Raw genomic sequence first — 24,127 nt, 5'->3', positions numbered from 1 at the left:
GAAGCGGGGGCGCGGGGATTGGCTGCACCGCCCGGGGGCGCGGGCCGGCCGCGGGAGGGAGGGGCCCAGCTGCGCCCGATTCTGGCGTCCGCCCCGCCCCGTCCTCCGCCGCCGCAGGCGCCCCGGCCGGGCGCAGTGAAAAGGCGGCCCGGGTCCTGCGCCCTCCACACGCCCTCGCCCAGCGACCCGCGTCTCGCGTCCCAGACCATGAGCGGCCTGAAGCCGGACGGCGAGCCCGGCGCGGTCACCGGCAGCGGCGCGAGCCCGGACGGCAGTGGCCCCGAGGACGAGGTGGGTCCCGCGGTGGGGCGTGCGCGGGCTCAGGAGGCGCCGGCTGCGGCCGAGACTCCGCGCGGCTCGGACCCCGGGGCCCGCCGCGACCGGGACGCACTGCTCAGGGGTGGCGGCGGCGCTTCCCCCGCTCACGCCCTCGCCCCGACCCCTCTTGCGGGGCCCTGGAGCTCTGTGGCGCCCGCACCTGGGCTCCCTCGGGCCAGGTCTCACGGCGGGCGCGCGCCGGGCGCAGGTGGGTGGGTTGGTGCCGCCGCCTTAATGTGACTGGGGAAGGAGGGGGCTGAAGCCGCTCAGCTCCCGGATCCTGCTTCCTCCTCCTCCTCTTCCCCTCTCTTCCCCCCTCTGGAAGCCGCGTCGGGATCCCGGAGCTGGATGGGGTGGAGCCCTGCGGAGAGAGCGCACACCGTCTAACCCGCCGACCATGTGCCTTGTGCGGGAAGGGGGTGTGCCGGGGTGGCAGCTGGTGGCGGGCGGGGTGGGGCTGGAGCCCGGGGCGGGGCGCAGCCCATCACGGTTCTCCAAGGGCCTCTGCTGTGTCACTGCGGGGCCAAGCAACCCTTCCTGCCCCTGTCCAGGAAACCAAGGCCCAGTTATCCATGTGGAGTGCCCTTCCTGCGGTTTTGGGTGTGGGGGCAACCGCAGGGCCCTGCGTGAGGGGCTGGCGTCGCCCCATCTCTGTGCTTTGGGTTCGGTGCAGGGTGTCGGGGCACCCACCGCTGGGCCCCCATGCCGCCAGCTCCCAGCCTGGGTCATAGAGGAGCCTGCGGCCTCCGCAGCCTAAGAACGCCGCATCTTCAGAGTCTAGATCTGGATCCTTGATCCCGGGCGGGGTAGGGGTAACGGGGAGAGTACACAGCTCTGGCTGGGTTCAGAGAGAGAAAAGAGGGTCTGAGGTCGTGACTCGGGAGTGGTCGAGTCTTTGGGCCCTGGTGAGCTCAGCCTACCCTGCAGGCCTTGGGGGATGGTCCCTCCATCCCGACACCCCTGATAATTGGGACGGCGTGACTGATGTGCTTGGGTCCCTGCTTGTTCTGCTACTCGGGTGGGCTGGCTGGGGGAGGGGAGTGTCTCTGGAGAAGCTGGGCAAGGACCTTGACTGCATCTGTAAAGGGAAAGGCTAGGGCCGACCCTCAGACCCACAGCTCTGGGTGGTAGATAACCATGTGGTCTGGCCGAAGTCTTGAGGTTTTGGCTTTTTTTTTTCTTCTGGTACTGAGGGTGCAATCGTCGTATAGCTGAAGTACTTCCCTACATACCTTAGCCTGATCCTTTTAAAAGTTTTTAGAATGTTTTTATTTGGAGTACTGGGGATCAAAGCCAGGGCCTTTCCCACTGAGCTACATCCTTGGCCCATTTTTTTCCTCTTACTATTTTTAACTTTGACACAGGGTCTTACCAAGTTTCTCAGCTTGGCCTCAAACTTTTGCTCTCCTGCCTCTGCCTCTCAAGTAGCTGGGATGGGATTGCAGGCCTGCACCACCCTGTCCGGGCTTTCCTGTTTCTTTTTCTTTCTAATGCTGGGAGTCAAACTCACAACCTCTTGCTTGCCAGGTAGATGCTGTGTCGCTGAGCTAATCCCCGGATACTTTTTCTAACTCCCCTTTTGAGAGAGGGAACAGGACTAATGAAAGCAGAGTCCCTGCTGTTTTTCTAGGGGCTGAGGTGGCTTTGCAGTGGTGCCTGAAAGGGTGGGTGCGGGGAGCATCTGCTGGTGTTGAGCAGACACAGGCCTGGGATCTGGGGCCCCAGTGTCTGCTCTGGTCTGGTAAGAGCTATGGTGGGTCCCCCTCCCCTCCCCGCAGCCTCTGAGGTGCTCCAGGAGCTGGGGGGGGGGTTCACCTTGTTTTAGGGGGTTGGGCCAGAACCGGGCTCTTTGGTTTAGGTGCCCCCTGGGTCTTCAGTTCTGGAATCCCTAGGGGAAGGAGTTTTGCGGCCCTGGGGGTGTGCCCAGGCTGGCTCTTCAAAGACTTGGAGATATGCTGGAGCAAGGCTAGAAAGCCAGCAGACCCTAGTGTCGTGGCAGTCCTCGGCCCTAAAGGTGGTTGGGTCGCTGAAAGAGAGCCCTTTTTAGGATTCTGGGAGCTGTCAGTGGGGAAGCTTGTCTAAAATCTCTGTGTTGTGTGCCCGTGCTTCATCTATGGCCTAAGCATTAGATTTCCTTTCTGGACCCGGGAATTAGGGACATGGGTGAAAAGGTTGTGGTCCCGAAGCATAATAGATAAAATAAGGCGGGGGGGGGGGTCAGCGTCTGGTACTTTGTATCCCTGGATGTAGGGGAGGGGGCAGGTGTCGGGGGCAGAGCCCTTGGGAGGAGGAGGCGTGGCCTGAGTGAAGTGGGGGTGGGCTAAGTGGAGATGGGCGGGCAAAGTGGGGATGGGCGTATCTGAAGCCCCAGGCGGTATTTGGGTAACTGCAGGCCAAGGGTCCGGTCCGAGTGTGGAGGGGAAGGCAACAAAGGCAACGCTAGGCCAAGTTAGGGGACGTGGACATTTTCCTGCCACTTGGGGAGGAGATGCATTAAAAGCTTTGATGTCCCTTGGAAGCTGAGGGGAGTAGGGGAGGATGTAAGGGAGCGGCCAAGTGTGTCCCTTTTATCAGAGGCCTTACTCCTACTGAAGTGGGGCCTGCTGTGCTGTGCTCCAGCCCCTAGGCCCAGGGTATCCTGTGCCAGGGTTTCTCTCTGGAGGCCTCTGGTGTCTCAGGAGAGGCAGCCCTGCTATTTTTACAGTGGGACCTTACTTTCCTAATACAGAGTATCCCTCCGCTGCAGTGTCTCCATCTGCTAGTGCTGGGACTGAACCCAGGGCTACCCTTGAACTTGAGATTCATGCCTGGCCTAAGTTACAGTAATACCTTTTGTCTTTTTGAGACAGATTCTCCTATGAGTTCAGGCTGGCCTTGAGCTCACTTTGTAGTCCAGGCTGCTGTCAAACTCAGTGATCCTCCTGCCTCAGCCTCCTGAATTCTAGAATTACAGACTTGCACACCCACTCCCACCCTCTCATGCTGGGGACCAAACCTTACAAAGGCTAGGCAGGTGCTTCACTGCTGCACTGTACTTCCAGCCCTTATGGTGATCTTTTTTAATGAGGAGGCACCTGTGGAAGTTGGTATTTGCGTTCTTGGACTGAGGTGGTGTAGGTTGTTTTTGGTTTTTCAACTTTTATTTAAAGTCTAGGTCTCATTTTGAAGTCCAGGCTGGCCTTGCATTTAGGATATTCCTGTCTCAGTCTCCCTCGGGTGGGATTGAAGATGATCACCATCGTGCACAGGATGGTGTGGTGGTGTAAGGTTTTATTTCTTGTTTTTTTGAAGCAGGGTCTCCCTATGCAGTTCACGCTGGCCTTGAGCTCACTTTGTAGCTCAGGCTGGTCTCGAACTCACAACAATCCTCCTGCCTCAGCCTCCCAAGTGCTGAAATTAGAAGTGTGTGCCACCACACCCAATGGTGATGTGTATTTTTAAGAGGTACAGAAGTTTTTTTGTTTTTTTTTTCCTTTTTTATAGGTACCGGGGATCGAACTCATGACTGCCTGCTTGCAAGGCAGGGGCTTATGCCGCTGAGCTAAATCCCCAGCCTCCGAGGTACAGAAGTTTTATGCCAGCCTAGTGGTCAGTTAGAAACAGCAGCAGCGGGGGAGGGGGGGCAGGCCGGTGGGGGAGGGTGCTGGTTCCTGTCCCCAGCCCACAGTGGCCTTGTGCTGTCACCAGTGAGTCCCTAGATACTGTTGGTGCCCCTTTAGGACAGCATGGGAAGTGCTTACGTTAGGATTGCCCTTCTATAAATGAGGAAACAGATGCCAGGGAATATGAATAACTTGGATGGGGCAGTGAAGAGTCAGCTCTGAGCATGTCTTACAACCACCATTCTTTCTCCCTTCCATTAGGGTTGGGGAGACTGGGCGGGGGTGGCAGGAAAGGTGTCTGCAACCCAAGGTGTTGAGGGCTGACCCTGGGATGCGCACGGGTACAGAGTTTGGCTGTGGATGCCTCCTTGGGACTGATGGCTTCCCAAGAAGCACCCTGACTTCATCACAGGAAGGTTGGAGCTAGGCAAGTTCTCTGCAGGCTGGCCTCTATCCTTGTTGCCTCTAGCTGGGGGCTGCCTATGGCAGCTCTTGCTGCCCCTGGAGGGGCAGGAGCCCAGGGCCTTGTGAATTTCAAGCAAGCCCCTCCCCCTCAGTGCCAGCCTGCCCTTTTGTTTTTGAGAGAGCCTCACAGAGCTGACCTTGAGTATGTGATTCTCCTGCCTCAGCTTTCAGAGTAGGTGGGATTACAGGTGGGTACCACTATGCCCAGCTGCTTTGAGTATCTCCACTGAGGAAATAGTGCTTCTGCATTTAACGAGTCACAAAGTACAGCACTAAAAAACGGAGCTATGCGTAGTAGCCCAAGCCTGTAATCTCAGCACTCTAGGAGGCTGAGGTAGGAGGATCCCAAGTGCAGGCCAAACCTGGGCAACTTAGTGAGAGCGCGTCTCAAAGTTAAAGAACTGTTCAGTCCCCAGTTGTGCAGAAGGGAGGAGGAAGTGGTGGTAAGGAGGAGGATGCTTGCTCTCAAAGGACTCACCTGTCACCCTGGAGACCTTTCTCTGGGGTCCTAGTTACCTTTCCCACTTGTGGGCAGCCTGTTGACTCTGGTTCAGCACAGGAAATGTAGGTCCTGCTCGGGATGGGTTTTGACCTTGTGTGTTCTCAGCACACGAAGCCATATATTCAGGATGATGGCAGCCAGAGGAGGGTGAGAGCCAGCTTCTCAATGCCCTCCAGCTGGGCGTGGTGGCACACGCCTACAGTATCAGTGTTTTCAGAGGTTGAGGCAGGAGGATTGCAAGTTTGAGCCTCACCTGGGTTACTCAGCAAGCCTCTGCCTCAAAATTAGAAAGGGTTACTGGTGCATCTCAGTGTAAAGACCTGGGGTTCAATTCACAGTACGGCCAAAAAAATAAAGTAAAACCCTATACGGTGTTTGAATGTGCTGCTGCTACTCCAAGGCGAGATTGGGGGACCCCTGTGAACAACAGGACCAGGACCTGGGCTTTGGGTGCTGCCAGTAGAGGCTGATTTCCTCCTGCTGTCCCCAGGACCACACGCCTGGCCCAAGGTCGCCCTGAAACAGTGTGGGGTGCTGGCACCACCTGGTTGCCACTGATGTGATTGCTCCTCTTGTCTCTGGCACGGCTGTGGGGCAGAGCCTGTGCCCTGTGTTGTAGGAACCCAACATGGGTGCAGGCAGGAACAAACACAACAGGCTCCTGGGGAGGCCTCCCTGCTCTGCACCTTCCCACCTCCACCCTGTACCACCAGGGTCAGCATCACCTGGGAGGCCTGCTAGACAGGGCTGGTGGTGGAGTCAGCTGGGGAATCTGGCCCTGCCTGGGCCCCTGGCAGAGGCTGGAGTACTAGGCCTCGATGCCCCCACCACTATGAGCCCTGTGCTTTCATTTGGGAGTGGAGGGAGAAACAGGTTAGGGAAGGGTACAGCAAAGGACCTGAAACTTTTTCTTTGGGTACCAGGAGTTGAAGTCAGGGCCTTCAGGGCCTTGGTACAGAGCTACATTCCCTGCTTTTGTTTATTCTTTATTCTCAAGGCAGGGCTTTGCTGAACTGCTAAGTCATCCAGGCTGGGCTCAAAAACAGGATCCTCGGGGCTGGGGATTTAGCTCAGCGGCATAAGCACCTACCTTGCAAGCAGGCGGTCGTGAGTTCGATCCCTGGTACCAATAAAAAGGAAAAAGACAAAAAAAACCAAACAGGATCCTCCTGCCTCAGCCTCCCAGAGTGCTGGGATCACAGGTGTGCACTTCCACCACACCTGGCTGCGAGACCCTTTTGGCTGTGCACCTTCTATCTTCTAATAAACCAGGCCTGGGCTGGTCCGATGGCAGTGGGTTATCAGAACTTATTAACATTAGTGTCACTAAAGTTGGTATACCACCCCCCCACTGCTAAATTTGACTGGCATTAAAAAAAAAAATAAACCAGGCCTGGGCACAAGGGGGTCCGTCTCTACCACTGAGCCTGCTGGTTCCCTGCTCTGTGCAGGCGGAGCCTGGGATGCCGGATCTTGAAGTGTTTGTGAGGAAAATGCAAATTCCAGCAGCAGCTTCCATTCCTGAGCAGGAGCCCCTTCCCGCTCTTGCCACATTTCATCAGCCTCTGCCATAGAGGGGCCTGGTGGCCTGGCCTGACTAAGTTCCATCTTTGGGATGGGGGTGCTGTATCGGGAGCAGCCCCAGCCATGTCCTCTGCATCCTTGCTCAGTGCCTTGTAAGTCCCAGTCTGAGCTGGTCTCTCCTAGGGGAGGGTGCTGGGCTCAGGAGAAGCAGTCCTGCCCCCTTGGCAGCCTCAGGAGAGACCTGGCGACCCCTAGCCCATTGCCACCTCCTGCTTGCTGCTCCTCTGTCCCCACTACTTCCTGCCTGCCTGTGGGCAGAAGGGGGGCCAGTGCAGCTCTCACTGAAGTTGGGGGGGGGGGTCTGAGTCTCTCCCTGAAATGAAATCTGCTTCTGTCTGGCGTTTTCAGAATATCAGTGCATAAGGGGGCAGGCCAGTTGGCCCTGCTCTGTTTGCTTTACTGGGGATTTTGCCCTGAGTTGTATCCCCAGCCCCATCCATTGATTGACTGACTAGTTGACTGACTGACTGAGATGGGGTCTCAGGAGGTCCCCAAGTCACCCAGACAGGGCTCGGACTTGAAGCCTTCTTATCTCAGTCTCCAGGAATGCTGGGGTTACAGGAGTGTGAGCCTGCTTATAAGGAAGCCAAGGAGAGACGGGCACACAGCCACCTACAGTGGGTGGTGATAGGGCTGGGACTTGGGAGCCACTGCAGAGCCCGAGGCCCATGGCTTGGTGCTCAACAGGGTCTCTTTTCCTGGTGGGAGCTGCTTAAATGTGATGGGGGCATCGTCTCTTGGGAGAGCTGTGAACCCTCCCATGCCTGCAGACCGAAGCCCCCCTCCCTGGGCAGGAGTGTGGACCCTTAGTGCGGGGTGTCAGCTCCTCTAACATGCCACTCACCTGGCTTGAGGACAGCAGCAGCTGAGGGAGCTGCCGAGGCCTGAGGTCGTGCATTTGGGCACCGAGGCCCTGAAAGCTTCTGGGCCCTACCCTGGTTTCCTTACCTGAACCCAGGGTTTTCCCAGCACCGGGCCTCATCTGCAGGCAGGGCAGTGCTGAGGGTTGGGTAGGGAAGGATGCAGAAGGCTCGGGCTCGTGAAAGGCCTCCACCCCCCCTTAGGTAGGGCTTGGGGTCTGGGTGATTGCAGCAAGCTCCTGCCAGCTCCTCCCAGCAGCCTGCAGGGCAGCCGGCAGGCAGGGAAGGGCCTTGCTGGTACAGATAGGTGTGGGCTGGTGAAGCCATTTTCCCTTCCCTGACTGGACACCAAGCTCAGGAGATGGTGAGGGACAGCTCTCGTGTGCTGGGTGTGGTGGCGCTTGACTGTAATTCACAAATTTGAGGCCACCTTGGGCAACTGAGAAAGACTGCACCTCAAAACAGAATTAGACAAAAGAGTGGAAGCTGGGGTGTGTGGGGGGGGGGCTGGGACTGGTGGGGTAGAGCACTTGTCTAGCCTGCAGGGGCCCTGGGTTGGATCCCCAGTACCCTGTACAGGGGTGGGGGTGGGGTGTCTGGGGTTACAGCTCATGGTGGGAACGCATTGGGTAGCTTGTTCAGCGCCCTGGGTCACTACCACTATTACCATCTCACCCGCCTGTGCTGCCAAAGAAAACAGATTCTAATCCTTGGAACAAACCTATTGAGCTTCCCAACTCTTCACACCTGGCGGGAATTTGCAGCAAGCCTGAGTCAGCCTGGAGTACTGACTCTTGGTGGGTGCAGAGTAGCCCTAACCCTGGTGTTCTGCTTCAGCCTCCTTGATGGAAGAAGGTCTGTCTTCTGTGTCATAGTGTCCTTGATTGCAGGGTCCTGTCTTGGCAATCCCTAAGGCTTGGGAATCTGAAGCTGACCGTAGTTGTCCCTCGGAGCTAAAAGGTAAGAGGCTTTCATGGTGTCCACCATGGGTGGACAGCTGTTGGCTGTGGTACTGGGGCTTGAACCCAGGCCTTCACACTGAGCTATATCCCTAGCCTTTTTTTTTAAATTTGAGAGAGGCTCTCACTAAGTCCATAAATCGCCTGGGCTAGGCTTAAACTGAATGAGCCTCTTGCCTTAGCCTCTTAGAATGTGAGATCACAGGCGCATGACTGATTTTAAAGCAAGGTTGGCTGTTTCGTGGCTGGTGAAAACTGGTATTTGAGGAGCTGAGGGGACTCAGGGAGTGTGTGACACAGTGTGGAGGTCATGTCTTGTAGGCATGGGTTTGTCCTTCCCCTGAAGGGCACACAGGCCTGGCTAGCCACATGGCTCTGCATGGGTTTGGAAGGGGTGCCAGGCCGAAGGTCCACAGCTGAGCCACCGCCTGGCCCCTTCTTGGAGAGGAGTGGGCTACTCTGGTGGTGCCAACACCCTCCATAACCCTCAGGGCCCTGGCCTTGTTTGGAAGCCTGTTTATTCCTCTGACTTGGTGCTGTTAGGTTTATTCCTTGGGGGTTGCTTGCACCTTGTCATGGCTTATGTCTAGATGTCCCCCCAAAACCTCGTGTGGTTGTAGGCGGAGCTTTTTGGAGGTAGCTGGACCTGGTGTGTGTGACAGTGGTCTCAGGAGTGTGATTACGAAGTCAGTCCACTGACCAGTTGGACATAGTACTGGTTAGCATTTAGGCTGTCTTGTCCCAGGCGTGAGTGCTGCTCACCCTGAGTGTTGGGGAGTGTCGGTCAGACATTAGGGACAGAAAGAAGGGGTCGCTTGCTTGGCACTCAGTTTTGCTCTTTCTGCCCACCCTGCCTTGGAGCCAGCCATGAACTGGACCCCCACACGCTGTGAGCCCAGTAAGGCTTTTCTCCTTTAACTTTGTGTGTCAGGTATTTTGTCTTAGCAACAAGAAAAGTAACTAAGATACAGCTTGTTCCTGAAAGTGTGTTTGGTCTTTCCTGATGCTCTTTAAGCCAGGGTGAGTTGGATTGAAGGAATAATTCCCCAACACAGCGTGGATGGGCTTTCAAAGCCCCTCTTACACGCTGTGGCCTGTAGAGGCTCCGCTAAACAAGAAAACCTGGAAGTGGCCTCTTAATCCTGGCAGTTGACTTCTTACTTAAAAGGAAGGGATGGGTGGCTAGGGGCGACCTGGGTCCCCTGTCTCCTTTTAATTAATGAACTTTTTTTTTTTTTTTGGTGCCAGGAATCAAACTTATGACCTCGTGCTTCCCTGGATTAATTAGCTTTTAAATTTGCTCTACTGAGGATTGAATTGGGGGCCTTTGCTCTGAGCTACATTTCCTCAGCCAATTTTACTATGACTTTTAGGTAGAACCTGCTGAAGTTGGCCTGGCCTGGCTGAGTTCAGAGTGAAGATCTTCCTCACTCGGCCTCCCAAAGGAGAAGCCCCTTTTAAACCTGTTCTTGGGGCCGGAGGGTAGCTCAGCTCAACCGTAGAGGCACCAAGAAAAAATGAACTCATTCCTACCAGGAGGGGCAGTTTCCCAGCCCCAGCTTTGAGAACCCCAGTGGAGACAGAGCTGCTGTTGCTTCCTGTAACACTCGCTGCCCTCTCCTGCCCTCCTGCACTGGGGGTCAGGCTGGGGACAACCTGGGCAGGAGCCAGCCAGTGGCAGCTTGTGGTGTGGACCCGCCTGTGAGGTCCCCTGTGGGGATGAGACCTGGTTGGGGTCCTCACTGTGGGTTCACATCAGCCAACTCCCAGGGCTGCACCACAGCTCCTGCCAGGCCTGATGAGGGCCTTCAGAGGGCTGTGTTTGCCCCTCACTTTCAAGGGAGCCAGGGCAGCAAGGTCTCTTGGGGGTATGGATGCTTCTGGGTGAGGGGCTCATGGCAGAGCTCCGTGCCTTCTAGGTAGGGCCTGCAGACAGCCCCTGACCCTTTCAATGGGTACTGGAGACTTTTCTTTAGGCAGCACTGAAGATTAAACAAGGGACCACACACAGTGCTGCTTCCCCCACCCCCTTTTTTTTTTTTTTTTTGTCTTTTTCCTTTTTATCGGTACCGGGAATCGAACTCACAACTGCCTGCTTTCAAGGCAGGCGCTTATGCCGCTGAGCTAAACCCCCAGTCCCTCCCCACCCCTTTTTAGTTCTTGTTGATACAGGCTCTCATTAAGTCACTAGTTGCCCAGGCTGGGATTGAATTTGCAGTCCTGCCTCGGCCTCCCAGAGTGCAGGGATTGCAGGTGTGGCTTTATAGTATACTTGGTGTGTGTTGATTTTGCTGAATAAGCTGTGGAATGGGTAGGACACGGGTCCTTTGGTCAGTTTCTACCATGGGCTGTGCCAGCTGTTGACACCTGAGTCGCTTTGGCTGGCATCCAGCCAGGTCACCCTGAGGCACAGCGTGAATCTGTGGGCCTTGGAGAAGCACCTGCCTGTCCCCAGAGGGTCCTGACTGCCATGGGTGTGTTGCCGCCTATTCTGAGCCTCCGTTTCCCCTCCTCTATGGAAGCTGGGGTTTCATTAGGCGATCTCCAGAGTGCCCTTGAGCTGGGCCTCCCTTGGGAAGGACAGAGCCGAGAGTCTAGGAGCGCCTAAGAGCAAGAGGGTTGTACGGGCACCATGGTTGCTTGGAGTCCAAGGGTGAGCAGGTGTCCTTCGAACCTCAGAGCCACTATGTGAAGTGAGGTGCAACTTGGGCTTGGGGGGAGGCTGGGCCACCAGTGCCACTCTGCTCCCAGCCACCCCTTTCCAACTTCGATCTTGCCCTAGGCTTCGTGTGGTTAGGGTGGGTGCAAGTACAGGCAGGGGCAGCCAAGTGGACAGGATCTCAGCGAGGAAAAGGGGCTTGAAGAGCTGGAGGGACTGGGGTGCCCTTCCCCACGGAGGGCATTTGAGGGGCAGGAAGACTGCAGGACCCCAACGCTGATCAGCCTGTGAGCTCGTAGTTACCTCACCTCTGCTCTGCAATTTCTGTTCTTTGCCTTCATCACCCGTCTGCTTTGCTGTCATCTGAAGCCAATGCTGCAGGAGGGAAATGTCTGTCACCCAGCCTTGCCCAAGGGTCTGCTAGGCGGATTGCTGGGCAGCGGAGTCCCCTTGACAGGGGAGTCTACCTGGCTCCACTCCTTGATGACAACACCGTGTCCCCTTGACTACTTGGCAGGCTTTCCTGGGCCTGTGGTCTCGGTCTAAGGGGCCTTGTGTGTGTCCTTGGCTCATATGGCCTGAAACAAGAACTGAGGATCAAACTCAGACCAGATTGACCTGACTCAGCCTACCCCTGGCATACCTGTGCACAGGGCCTATGACTGCCTGTGTCCCCAGAAAGCCAGGGACAGGACAGGCTGGCTTTTGGGGGATGTTAGGACCTGAGAGGTGGAAACCAGGGGAGTAGGGCCATACAGCCCAGAGAGGGTGCTGGGAACTGGCATCTTGGGTATGGACAGGGTGGGAGCCCTGTGCCAAGAAGCTGCTATTTTGGGGACCCTCGGGAGGTCTGCTAGGGAGGAGCTGTTGAGGGAGGTTTTAAAATTAGCCTGGCCAAGCTGAGTGGCCCCTGTGGGAGGGGGATGAGGAGCTGCACAGGGTTCTTGCCCACCATACGGTGCTGTAGCCCCCGGGGTGGGGGGTTAGGGTGGTGACGGCTGGGTAGGTCCCCGCAGTGGGCAGTATGCATGCTTAGTCCACCTTGCTGGGGAACCCGGAGCTGCCCTGAGTGCAGAGCGGCCCCAGATCCCAGTCCCTGAACCCAGCGCCTTTCCAGCGCTGACAGCAGGCGGCAGAAGGGCACCAGGGGCTGTGACCTGGGGCTGGGAAGTGGAGGTCCCATGTAAGCTGGGCCCTCCTGCCTGCTCCGTAGTAGGCCTGGTCACTGACTCAGCTGGCAAGGAAAGAGTGGAGCCAGAGGGGTGGAGGGATGCACCCTAAGTGACCAGTGACCTTGCCAAATATGCTTGCCAAAATCCCACGTGAGGGAAGACATTTGTCCTTGCCCTGGCCAGGAGTCACTCGGGTGGAGGTGAGGTGGTGATGTGGGAACTAGAAGCCATCATTGGGCTGTTTCCTTTATTCCTGTGTGCGTGTGCGTGTGAGTGTGTGTGTGTGTGTGTGTGTGTGTGTGTGTGTGTCTATGTATGTGTGACTTTGCCACATTGCTCTGGGGCCCTGCTGCAAACCTGAGTCCCACGGAGGCTGTTGCCTGAGTTCCTGGCGTGGGATCTTTGATCCCTGTGGAGAGAATGTGGCCCTGAGGTGGGGTGGGCAGCTGAGCTGTCTTCTGAGTCCACACTGGGGTGTTACAGAGACCTGCACTTACTTAAGGCCTGCCTGTTACTCCAGCTTTTCACAGTTCAAGAAACCAATTTTGGGCCGGGGATTTAGCTCAGCAGCACAAGCTCTTCCCTGGCAAGTGCAGGGTCATGAGTTTGATGCCTGGTATCAAAAAAAAGAAGAAAAAAAGCCAGTTTTGAGTTGTGTTTTTTAACTGATCTAAACTAGACACTCCACTCCATGGTCCCCAGGTCACAGTAGCAGCTGGTTTAACCTCTGGAGGTCAGGTTTGGCTTTGCCACGGACTTACAGCCCGAGGCTTAGCCAGCATCATCTGCCTCATTTGAAGCTGCGGAGTTCTTGCTCATCCTTTAGAACCCAGCATAAGTAACTTTTCCATTTGTGATGCCTTATCTATCTTAGTAAACCTGTAGTTTCAGCTCTGGGCCTAGAGCTGGGCCTAGAGGCAAGAATCTAACACGTGTGAGGGATAAAGCTCAATGGTACAGGACCTGCCCAGCAAGCATGAGGCAGTGAGTTCGATTCCCGTACCCAAAAGAAAATAAAGCTAAGACATTTCTTGCCAGTTCAGAGCCTGTCACCCAGTAAGAGAGATGAGCGTGGGCCTCTGCTGAAACCATTCCTGGACCTTGGGAGGTGTGGGATGTACGTTGCCCGAACAGACGCCTGCCAGGCATCTCCTGAAGAATCCTGACGTCCTTGTGTGCGATGTTTTGAGGAGCAGGGAGCAGAGTGGGGCTCTCTCACCTTGACCTGACCACTTCGGTCTCTGCCCCAGGTGCGGACGCTGTTTGTCAGTGGGCTCCCCATGGACATCAAACCCAGAGAGCTCTACCTGCTCTTCCGGCCGTTCAAGGTGAGTGGGCCCCAGCCACCCTTGAGGCAGAGCCATGGCCTGGGTGGAGCTGGCGTGGACAGAGAGGCGGCTAACCTGGGCCTGGCCCATGCTGGGTCTATGCTCAGCTCCTCTCTGGAGCTCCTTGAAGCCTGCTCCTTATCTGCAAATGCCACCCCCCGCCCCCAGAGGCCTGGTTGCCTTTTCTATTTGCAGAGGAGGATGTGGGAGGCAGGGTCACTGGCCCTCCAATGTGAGTCAGCAGAGCACCAGGGCGCTAGGCATGAAGTGACAGTCGCCGTGAGCTGGACTGCATGACACAGGACAGCCGAGGGGCATCAGCGTGGGACCTGGGGGTGGGGCTTGTGACTGGCCACCTCTCTTTACAGGGATACGAAGGGTCCCTCATCAAGCTCACCTCAAGACAGGTACTTGCTCCCCTGGGGTTTGTCTGAGCTTAGACTAGGGCCTGGGGTTAGGATTAGGGTTTTACCTAGGTAAGACCTGTGATGGTGGGGATCCTGCTCCTGTCTGTCCTGGGATGACAAAAGGGCACCCTCCTAATCCCTGTGTTTATACCATTCTGCTGACCAGGCTGGTTCAAAGCTTTCTGTTTGGCTCTAGGCACTTGGGGAACCATTCCCTGGCCCCTAATGTAGGAGGCTGGGTCCTGAGCCTTCAGGTTATCTAGAGTGTCCACTGATTGCTGGCCAGATGAATTCAGGGCTGGGTATGATGGTGCATTCCTGTAACCTCAGCACTTGGGAGGCTGAGGCAGGATGATCATTGAGCCTTAGTTCAAGGCTCTGGTCTAGAATACATAGTGAGACTGTTTCCACAAATAAAATATCAGCCTAAGCACCTGCCTAGCAAGTACAACGTTGTGAGTTTGATCCCTGGCACCATTTTAAAAAAACGAAAAAGAAACTCAAAGGGCTTTTCCTGAAAGCATGGTGTTAGAGACTGAGTGACTCTGTTGGTGGTGCTGCCCAGCATCCACCGGCTTGGGGTGAGGGCAAGGCTGTTGGGGGTGCGCCCAGCGCTGCAGTGCAGACGCCCTTCTCGTCAGCAGCCCAGTGTTGCCTCCAGTTAGGTGGTGGGCCTTTTTCTTCTCCCTTTCTCTCTTTGAGGTCTGGGGCTGGAACCCAAGTTCATGCATGTTAGGCGTCTGGTCTTTTTTTTTGTTTGCGGGGCTACCTGCCGAGAGAGACGCCAGGGTGTTCTTTTTTTCTCCTACTAGCCTGTTGGTTTTGTGATCTTTGACAGCCGGGCAGGTGCAGAAGTGGCCAAGAACGCACTGAACGTGAGTAGGCAGAGCCACTATTCCGTCAGCAGTGTCCCTGTCTGTCCTCTGCAGACCCTTGTCCTCGGCCACTCCATATCCAAGGAAGGGGGGCCGTAGATGGGTTTTAACTCCCAGGCCAGAGTCCTTGGCAGGCCCCCTGGTGACAGATGTGACTATGTCTGAGTGGTGTTCCCAAGTTGTGTACAAGCTGGTTTCTGGTGTCTACCGAGGCTGACAGCATGGGGCTTTCTCTTTCTTCCCTTCCTGCACAGGGCATTCGATTTGATCCCGAGAACCCACAGACTCTGAGGCTAGAATTTGCAAAAGCCAACACCAAGATGGCCAAGAGCAAGCTGCTGGCGACGCCAAACCCCAGCAGCATTCACCCAGCCCTGGGAGCGCATTTCATCACGAGAGACCCCTGTGAGTGGTGCTCCGAGCAGGGGCCTCCTGCCCATCCTGGTTGGGGCGTCAGGCCTCCTGGTGCCCTTTCCAGAGCTCCTAGGGCTGCAGCTGGCCCTCTCCAAGACTGCAGCTGCCTTGCTGTCTTGCAGGGCTGCCCTGCCTCCTCACTACTGATTTCACTCTCTGGAGACGGGGAGTGTATCTTGAGTCAGGGTCCTCAATGTACTGGCTGTGTCCACGTGGCTTCCCCCCTGCTCCAGGGTCCCCGTGGGGTGGGGGCAGGGGAGTCTGGTTCTACCGTGGCCCTGGGACCCTGGTGATGTTCAGAAGGAGGTTAGGGAAGGCCAGCATCTGACCCTGGAGGCTGTCATATCCCACTATAGATGACATGATGGGTGCTGCTCTGATCCCTGCGTCCCCAGAGGCCTGGACCCCTTACCCTCTGTACAGCACGGAGCTGATGCCTGCCATCTCTCACACAGCCTTCAGCTACTCGGCTGCCACTGCGGCTGCCACCCTGCATGCTCAGGTGAGCCCCTAGAGGTGCGGGAGCTCTGGCTACTGGGGCTTTGTCCTTCTTGACCACCAGGCCCTGGGGAGCTGTGTTATGCCCTTGGAGCTCAGGATCCGATGGACAGAGTACGTGGGCACTGAGAGGCTGGTGTAACACAGCAAGGCCAGCACACCTGCCTCTTCCTCTTCCTGTCTTTGTGAGCTTTTCAAGCTTTTAAGGCCTCTGTGCTTAAGAGTTTTGCTCATCTGGAAGATTAGAAGAGGGGCAGGCCCCTCCTTAGTTGTGGGGAGAGTTAGATGATACCTTGGGAACCCTCAGGAACAGTGCCTGAGGGTCCTGAGAACTTACTGAGCGTGCACTCCTGTTCCTAGGAAGTCTAGACACTTTCCACAGCTGGAAGGCAGAAGGGTGGGCCAGTGCAGATGCCTAGCAGTAGCAGCAGGTCCCTGGCCATATAGGAAGAGAAAGAGGGTGGGGGTGGGGGTCTTCAAGACATCAAGCTTGTGTGGCTGCAAGGTGTGAAGCTGAGGCCCAAGGGCCACCGCCTTGGCAGGCTGCATCCCCACAGGGATCCTTCTGCACAGCACCATCTTGGCTGGAGCTGTTCCCCGGATGCATCCCCAGAAAGCTAGAGGATCCATCCAAGGCTGTGCCCCAGTCCCTGAGACCCTGGCCTACAGCAGGGCCAGGAGCCAGGGACAGTGAGTTTGTGGGCTCTGGCTGGGGTACACACTGTTGTCCTTCCAGGGCTGCACACTACTCACACAACCCTGTGCCCTCCTGTCAACCCTGCCCATTCCCCAGCCCAGCCTCCCCTTGCCCCTGTGGGTGGGTAGGGGAAGCGGGACCAGGGTCAGTGCCAGCCCAGGAAAATGACTTGAGTCCGCTGTTACTGCTGCTGTGCGAGGCTTCCTGTCACACTTGTGGGGGTCTCTGTCTTCTCTGGGACTGGAAGCCTGTGGCTGGGGGGGCAGCAGAGGCCACCCCCAAAGAACAGTGGTGTTTTGGGGAGGCAATGACATCACTATTTCTGCCATGGTGCTTCACTGGGCTTCCATCTGCACAGCATTGAGGAGGTGTCGAGGCCGGAGTCAGTGTTTCTGTCCTCTGTCTGAGGACCCTGTCCCTGCCCTCCACCCTAGCAGCACAGCTGGAGACGAGGCCAAGCACCTCAGTGAGGGATGAGGGAAAGTGAGACACAGGGGAACGAGTGTGTGCATCTAAGCTGATGGTCCTGAACGGGGGCGGGAGGGGAGCAGCAGAAGAACTCGGGCCAGGCAGGGGTGGGAACCTGAGCCCCTCAATTACCCAGCCAGCAGCTTGGCCTGAGCAGGGACTCCCAGCTCTGGGGTGCAGAGCCAGCTGTGCGGCAGCATGGAGTTTGGTCCCCTCTTGGCCCTGGTCAGCTTGCTGCCTGGAGAAGAGACTGCTGTCCCCTCATGGGTGGATTTTTGTTTTCTGTGTCCATCTGAAGACCAGCGGTTGTCAGCACGGCTCCCCCATAGATCGGTTCCACTGCTCACGTAAGGCCTGAGGTCACACAATCCTGTGGAACAGTGTAACAGTGCGGGGGTGGGGAGCACCGGCTACTCTGCCTCTGAGAGTTCAGTGAGGTGACAACTGCTTGCAGGGTGGCTGGGGCGCTGCACATGCAGCTTTGTTAAAGTCTCTGTGCTGTGTGTGAGGGGAGCTCAGTGTGACCTAGGCCTGCGCAGAACACACTGTATACAATTGACCTTTTTTGAGGAAGGATCTTGCTATGTAGCCCAAGCGGGCCTTGAATTTAAGCAGTTCTCCTGCCTCAGCCTCCCGAGTGGCCTGCCCGGATTAGAGGTGTGAGCCACCACACCCAGCAGATAGTTTCAGGACAGATGTCAGTGCAGTGACCACTTTGCCACAACCCCCTGTGTCTTTCCGATCATTGTCAGGCCTGTTACAAGGTTCAGGTGCAGCACTGCCAGCTTGAGTAAGTGTTGGCTCTGACCTGAGGCGTGAGGCCGCGTGTCTGTGGGGCCAGCCCGGATTTCCCCTGTAGATTCCTTCCTTTGCCCACTTGTTGGGTAACTCTGGGACAGTCAGTCCTGAGGGGGGCCGATGCCCTGAGGCTGTACCCTCTCTGCTTGTTCAGAAGCAGCCTGTGTGCCTGCTCCTCGGGGCCTTTTCTTTCAAGGACAGCTTGGAGCCCTGGGAGGACACTGGGCCCTGATGTGCAGGCCCTGCCTCTGGGCTGGGGCTCCGCTTCTCTCTGAGACCAGAAGAGGAGGTCTGGGGAGGGATTAGGCTGCTTCCCAAGATCTTGGGCTCCTGGCAGCCTCCAAGGGGCAGGGTGGCTGCACCAAGGAGCTGGGGAGTGGCTGGGTCCTAGTGACTCCCCTGGGGGAGCTGCCTAAGTCTCTGCGCAGCCGGAGTCTCCCACAGGTCCCCTGCTGGAGCTGGTGCCCTCACTGCACTGCTCCTGGGGGGCACAGGACTCACCAGGTCTCCTTGAGCTGCACCCAGCCCCAGGCTTCTCTGGTAGAGAGGACCGATGAGGATGATGGAGTGAAGCCCTCCCCGGAGCTGTCCTTGCAGGAGTTCCTGCAGCCCCTTCTGTGTAGTGAGGCTCAGTGAAGGGTGGTCCTGGATGCCTGGGGCTGGCTGCATTCTGGTGACACAGTGCCCTGTGCTCAGCCATGGAGGGCGTGGGGGGGGGGGTTGGCATGGGTTAGGGACCCTGGGTGGTCCTACTGTGGACAGGGGTGCAGGCTGAGCGTGTTGGCCTCTGCCTTCCTGCTGCTCCTGGAAGGGCATGTTGGCCCGATGTCACGCAGCACCTGGCACTGTGTGGGGACGACAGGCACATGAGTTCTCATAGAGGGGCTGGCGCTGCTCTGATGCTGCTTGGTGTCCTCTCTGCTCCCCAAGGGGCAGAGGTCACAGGCAGCCAATCGGGGAGGGAGGGGTGTCTGGCTGCCCAGCTCTAAACACCCCTCCTTTTCCTATATCCCCACTGGGATTCAAGGTGCCCTGCCCCAACCCTGGGCCACCCCGCTGGGTGTGATCGGGCCAGGCTGCCTTCCCTGCACCTTGGCCTGGTGCCCACAGGGGTAGAAGAGAAGGTTTTTCCTTATCTTCCTCTGGCCAGTGCTGCCAGGCATGGGTGAAGACGGCCTAGGGCTGCCAGGGCTCACTAGCGGGTGGGGTGCCAAGGCCCAGGGAAGAAGCGGAAACATCAGCTGGGTCTCCCCAGAGCTGGAAGAGGATGCCGAGACACCCCCCCCCCCCAGAAGAGGTGCACAGTTTTATTAGGCTTGTTCTCCTGATCAGTGGCCTTTCCTGTTCTATGAGCAGAGGGGAGAAGGCAGATTTGTTGGCATGGCTGTGCCCAGCTGCCATGTTTCCCCCAGCTGGTAGCTTTAACATCTGGGTGACCTCTGTGCTGCAGAGGCGCTGGGGCTGGTGATGCTTCCATTTTCAGGGTGAAGGAGCGGGTCTGTAAGGGGAGCAAGGGCCCAGCCAGGTTGGCCATCAGTGACAAGCTGGCCACACCAGGCTCTTGATGTGGGCTTCTCTTACAGATGCGCTGGTTCCCATCCTCCGACACCCAGCAGGGGTGGAAATACCACCAGCTCTGCTAGCGCTGCCACAGTAAGTGCCAGCCCTGAGGCCAGACCATAGGGGTCCAGGATGTTGGCTTCTGTGTTCTTGGGCCTCCCTCTGCTAGGGTGCCCTGGAGGGGACTCCCCCCCCACCATGTTTCTCTCACCCCTGGGACCCTGCCAGGCCCCAGGCCACACCTGTCCCTGGCTCTGCTCACAGCAGCCTCTCTTGCCCCGTCCAGGTCTTGTCCAGGGAGCAGACAACATGGGGACTGTGGGTGGGGCCAGCACAGGGTCCCAAATCTCCCTGCTCCACTCCTTCCAGAGACTGACCCTGACAGCTGTCGCTGGTGGACAGCTTCCTGTGTCCCTTCCCTCTTCCTCAACCCAAAACGTTCACCCTAATTTGCTTTTTTCTGTAGCTGCCCCACAGGAAAGCGAGGTGTTTAGTTTTTTGTATGTTTTCTGGCACGAATGGAGACACTCAGCTGCATGTCTGTGTGAGTGTACTTTGTGTTCACACTGTCGCCGAGCACTGGCCCTGGCACCTGGACCACCCCTACCCATCCCCATCTGCTTCTGGGGGCCCAGGGCACCCGCACGTCAGGCTGCACAGCCCCCACCAGCCCTGACCAGCGTTGCTTTTCACTGCATCCCCAAGTCATCCTGGGGACAACCTCTGCCGTGACAGCCACCTCACCGCGGTCACCTCGCCATGGCCTGCTGCCCCACCCCACCGCTCTTCACTCTTTCTTCCAAACCTCGAAACCAAAACATGGAAAGTATTTTTGTACCCTGTGTAGGAGAATATTTATGCCTCGTAAAGGACTTTTCATGTGTGTATCATTGAATTATTAAGCAGACCTCGTTTGCCCCATCAAATCTGTTTAACACTCAGCTGGAGGCGGCGGCTGTGAGCCTCATGTCAGGCGCAGTGTAAGAAAATGAAGGAAAAGTTGTGCAATTTTATTTTGTGTTATAAGCGTTCCGTGCTTTACCTTTTATTGTGACCGCCACCCTCTTGCCGTTTGGAATTGGGGGATGAGGTGGCTGTACTTGCTGATCCTGTGAGAATGTGAAATAAAAACTCCAAAGCGACGGCCGATCCACGGCTTCTGCTTCTGCCTCCCTGGGTGCTGCTGCAGGGGTCCAGGGAGGGGCTCAGTGCCCGTCCTGAGGGGGTACTTGCGGGTGGGGGGAGAAGATCCCTGGAGCTGGGCAGCACTTAGAGCCTGGGCTGCCCAGGGCAGCGTTCAGGATGCCCACATCCTCCCCGATTCTTCCCTGTGCCCTGTGTGGTCCTGGTTCCCTCATAAGGGGGGATGGGGCTCGGCTTTACCCTTCACATTTCCCACCCATGTCTGCCCAGGAGCCACTTGATACCCTGTGCCAGGGACAGGAGGGCTGGGCAGCACCAGAGCCTGCCCCTTGCTGGATTCCATGCCAGCCCTGCCTTGAGCAAAGCTATGGTGGCTGTGGCTGACCTCTGTCACTGCTCCAGCTGCACCCCACCGGTGACGCTGGCGTTCTTCTCCATGCCTCATCTGGCCCCATCTGCATCCTGGTCCTGCCTTGGTGACCATGCAGGCAGCTGCTGGCTTGGGGTGACTGTGGAGGGGGGCAGGCAGGAAGAGCTTGGGTGCCAAATGGGGTTTACGGGGACCAAAGCCCCTGACCTGTCCCCTTACCTCGCTCTGCTATTTGGCCAGCACTGTGCACGCCTGACCTACTTCTGTGGTGTGGGAACCACTGGGGCTTCCCATGGCCATGAATTATTTAGCCCAGGCCTTTCTGGAGGCACTGGAGAGCTGCTCCATAATTCAGTGGCTCTGCGCCTGGGTGTCCCAGGGGCCTGCGTCCTGTCTTGAGTTGCCTGAGCAGATGGAGGAGGAGGTGGAGGGAGTGCACGAGAGTCCTTGAGGGCCTGAAGCTGATGGCCTCCCTCAGCGAAGGGGCTTCCTGGCGTCTGTCGCCTGCTATCTCCAGCAAGGGCTGCTTCTTGGAGACTGAGCATTGGGGATGCCTAGGTTCTTTGGGTCAGAACCTTCCCTGAGCAGTGAAAGCTCCTGAGGCAGAAGAGGCCTTCTGTACACATGTCTATGTTCCTGTTACTCACACTCATTGACAGGCTGTGCGAGAGACCCAGAGGCCACACCTTCCCTGCCACAAAGGTGGTGCCCTTTGCCCCCAGGTACCTTTCTTGGGGTGCTGCTGCCTAGCCTATGATTTTCAGGGCTATGACAAGGAGGGCGGGTTCCTGGGTCCCAGGTCATGTGCTGGGACTCCATGCCTGGCAGGGTGAGCCCTCAGGCTGCGGGGTCTGCAGATCTTGAGGGACTATGACACATGTCCTCTAAGGTCCCGCAGAGCCAGGAGCAGGGCATCAATGCCCCCTCCAGGGCAGGCCTCCCTGAAGCTCCTTCTGGACAGGTCCCCCAAGGGTGCGAAGGGCTGCAGACGCCTAGGTAAGGGGTGAGCTGTGAAGCAGAGTGGACAGTGGCTGCTTCAGCGTCGGGAGGATAGGGCCTGTCATGTGCTACACTCACATCTTTTAACTCCCAGGGTCCTGCTTCTGGTCAGGGGATAAAGAGAAGCCTCTGACCACACAGCTGGCACCTAAGAGTCAGTGTCTCGGAGCTGACAGCTCCACTGCAGCCCGCTGTGAAAGAGCCCCATTGCATTCCCTCCTCATGTGAGTATATTTTTTTGTGACTCTTTCCAGGTCTGATGAGGTTTAATGATAGCACAAGATGGTTTGTTTGTTTGTTTTTTGATAGTGGGGATTGAACTCATGACCTTGTGCTTACCAGGCAGGTTATTTGCTGCTAAGCTAAATCCCTGGCCTCAATAGCACAAGATAGTGCTTAATGCATAGTACACAGCTCTCTGAGTTAGTTTCTTTCTTTCTTTCTTTCTTTCTTTCTTTCTTTCTTTCTTTCTTTCTTTCTTTCTTTCTTTCTTTCATTCTTTCTTTGTTTTGGTACTGGGGATTTAACCCAGAGCTTTCACAGTGAGTTGTATCCCAGCCCCTATTCATTTATTGATTGATTGATTATGTTTTGGACACAGGGTCTCAATAAGTTACAAAGTTTTCCAGGTTGAGCTTGAACTTGCAGTGCTCCTGCCTCAGCCTCCCAGAGGGCCGGGATCTACCATGTGCTCTCATGCCTGGCTCTCACTGAGTCTTCTGTGATTATCTTACACCTCTTTGTATTTTTCTCATCTTTACCAGCAGATGGAGTTGATTCCAGCTGATGCCCCTCTTGACTGTTTCTTTAGTGGGTCTGTGGGCATGAAAAGGTTTTAATCTCGTATTTTACCTGGAAGAGAGTAGAGAAGAGACAGCAGGCCCTAGGAATCTTAGAGAACACATTAAAATCCCAGGTGCTAGGGCCCGGATTTAGCTTCCCTGCCTGACGAGCTCAAGGTCCTGAGTTGGATCCCTGCAGAAACAAAAAGATATCCCAGGTGCTTAGGCACTAGATAAACTACAGCCCCTATCAAACCCAGGATTTCTGGGTTCTCATGTGGTAAGAATGAAAATCATTCATAAATCACTTTAGTTTTCAAACCTGTTCACCAACTATGTGGAAGGGCCTTCCTGTCCGCCTCCTGCAGCCTTCGACCCTGAAGTCAGAGAGGCCCCCTCGGATGCGAAGGCTCAATTCTCAAGCCATCTGCTTCCCTATGCAATGAAATGATTCTCTGTCACATACATAGACCCCAAAGTCTGGTGCACCTTCAGCTCTTAAGACCCCATTTTAAAAGAGGCAGAAGTTCAGGGTGGGTAGGAGAAAAGAGCTGGGAAATATCTTTAGGGGCCTGGTTAAGAAATAGAAATTTGCCAGGTGTGGTGGTGTATGATTGTAATCCCAGCACTCAGGAGGCTGAGGCAGGAGGATGGTAAGTTCCAGGCCAGCCTGGGCTACACAGGGAGTTCAGGGAGGCAGCCCGGACTCTTTCTAAAATAGAAAGTCCACAAAGCAGTGGTCACACCACTGATTCAAGGACCTCACTCCTGGATACTTATTCGCATGGACTTTGTATGCCGTATCTATTTAAATCTCCCCTGCCTGTAGCTGCTAGATGGACTGGGCCAAAATGTGGCTTTGGCAGCTTCAGAGGACTTTGTTCCGTGCTGCTCTAGGTCTAACTCTCAGCCCCTAGCTCCCTAACCCTTCTGTCCCCTCAAGGGTCCCCTTTCCTTTGTTCTGCCTCATCCTTGTCCCAGGAAGCCTCGGGGTCTCACTTCCTGCTGCATCTCTAGCAGTGCCCTGTGGTCCCAGAACTTCCCCTTTGCCTCCTCTCGGGTTGGTGCCCCCTGGGGTGTTAGGCCCCCGAGTTGACCAAGGTAAGTTAGTCCCATGCAGGCCCTGGAAGCTGCTGGCGTGGTGTTGGGGCGCCCTCTGGTGTGCAAAGCTGCTCACCGTCTCTGTCTAGTCCCTTTAATCCTTAGGGGCTAAGGTGCCTGGGCTCCTCATAGTCTGTTCTTGAGCCTTACTGGGAGAGGCACTCCCCTCCCACTAATGCTCTGGGGCAGAGTCTGGCCGGTTATGCCGATTGGAGCAGCACCTACAGTTTTGCACATAGACTGCATGCTAGATGGTAGCACAAGCTGCCTGCTGCTGCTGGGCACACAAAGGTGGTCCAGAGGTGTCCTTCAGCTCCCAGGTTGGCCTAAGAGGCAGAGATGTGCCCAGGTCGACTGGGGTTCGTACAGCTGACATGAAGCTCGGGTGTCCCGACACGGCATCCTGAAGGTCATGTTGGTCACTTCTAAGCCCTTCTAGGCCACTGACAATGCATTGCAGGGACCGGCTGGAGGTGGCTCTGAGTGTCAGAACCATCCTGGTCCCTTCCAGAGCTTCTGTTTCTCATGGGGTGGGGAGATCACATGCCTGAGGAGGTGACAGAAGG

The 24,127-nt window shown here is 56.4% G+C and overlaps 1 protein-coding gene across 1 annotated transcript; it reads left to right on the top strand.

Annotated features, from left to right (window-relative positions):
• On the top strand, window positions 1-20,308 carry Rbpms2 (RNA binding protein, mRNA processing factor 2). The gene is made up of 8 exons (XM_063256959.1): window positions 1-291; window positions 13,372-13,449; window positions 13,818-13,856; window positions 14,669-14,731; window positions 14,986-15,136; window positions 15,502-15,647; window positions 19,190-19,259; window positions 19,633-20,308. Exons 1-7 carry the CDS (start codon window positions 208-210, stop codon window positions 19,247-19,249), a joined length of 621 nt encoding a protein of 206 aa, XP_063113029.1. The 5' UTR covers window positions 1-207; the 3' UTR covers window positions 19,250-19,259; window positions 19,633-20,308.
• The last annotated feature ends 3,819 nt before the right edge of the window (window positions 20,309-24,127 follow it).

The sequence above is a fragment of the Cavia porcellus genome, unplaced genomic scaffold (assembly GCF_034190915.1).
Source record: "Cavia porcellus strain 051 isolate PalLab524CR breed Dunkin Hartley unplaced genomic scaffold, mCavPor4.1 scaffold_10, whole genome shotgun sequence".
Classification (NCBI taxonomy): Eukaryota; Metazoa; Chordata; class Mammalia; order Rodentia; family Caviidae; genus Cavia; species Cavia porcellus.
The sequence above is the reverse complement of the archived record's forward strand: the minus strand, read 5'-3'. Positions and strand labels throughout refer to the sequence as shown.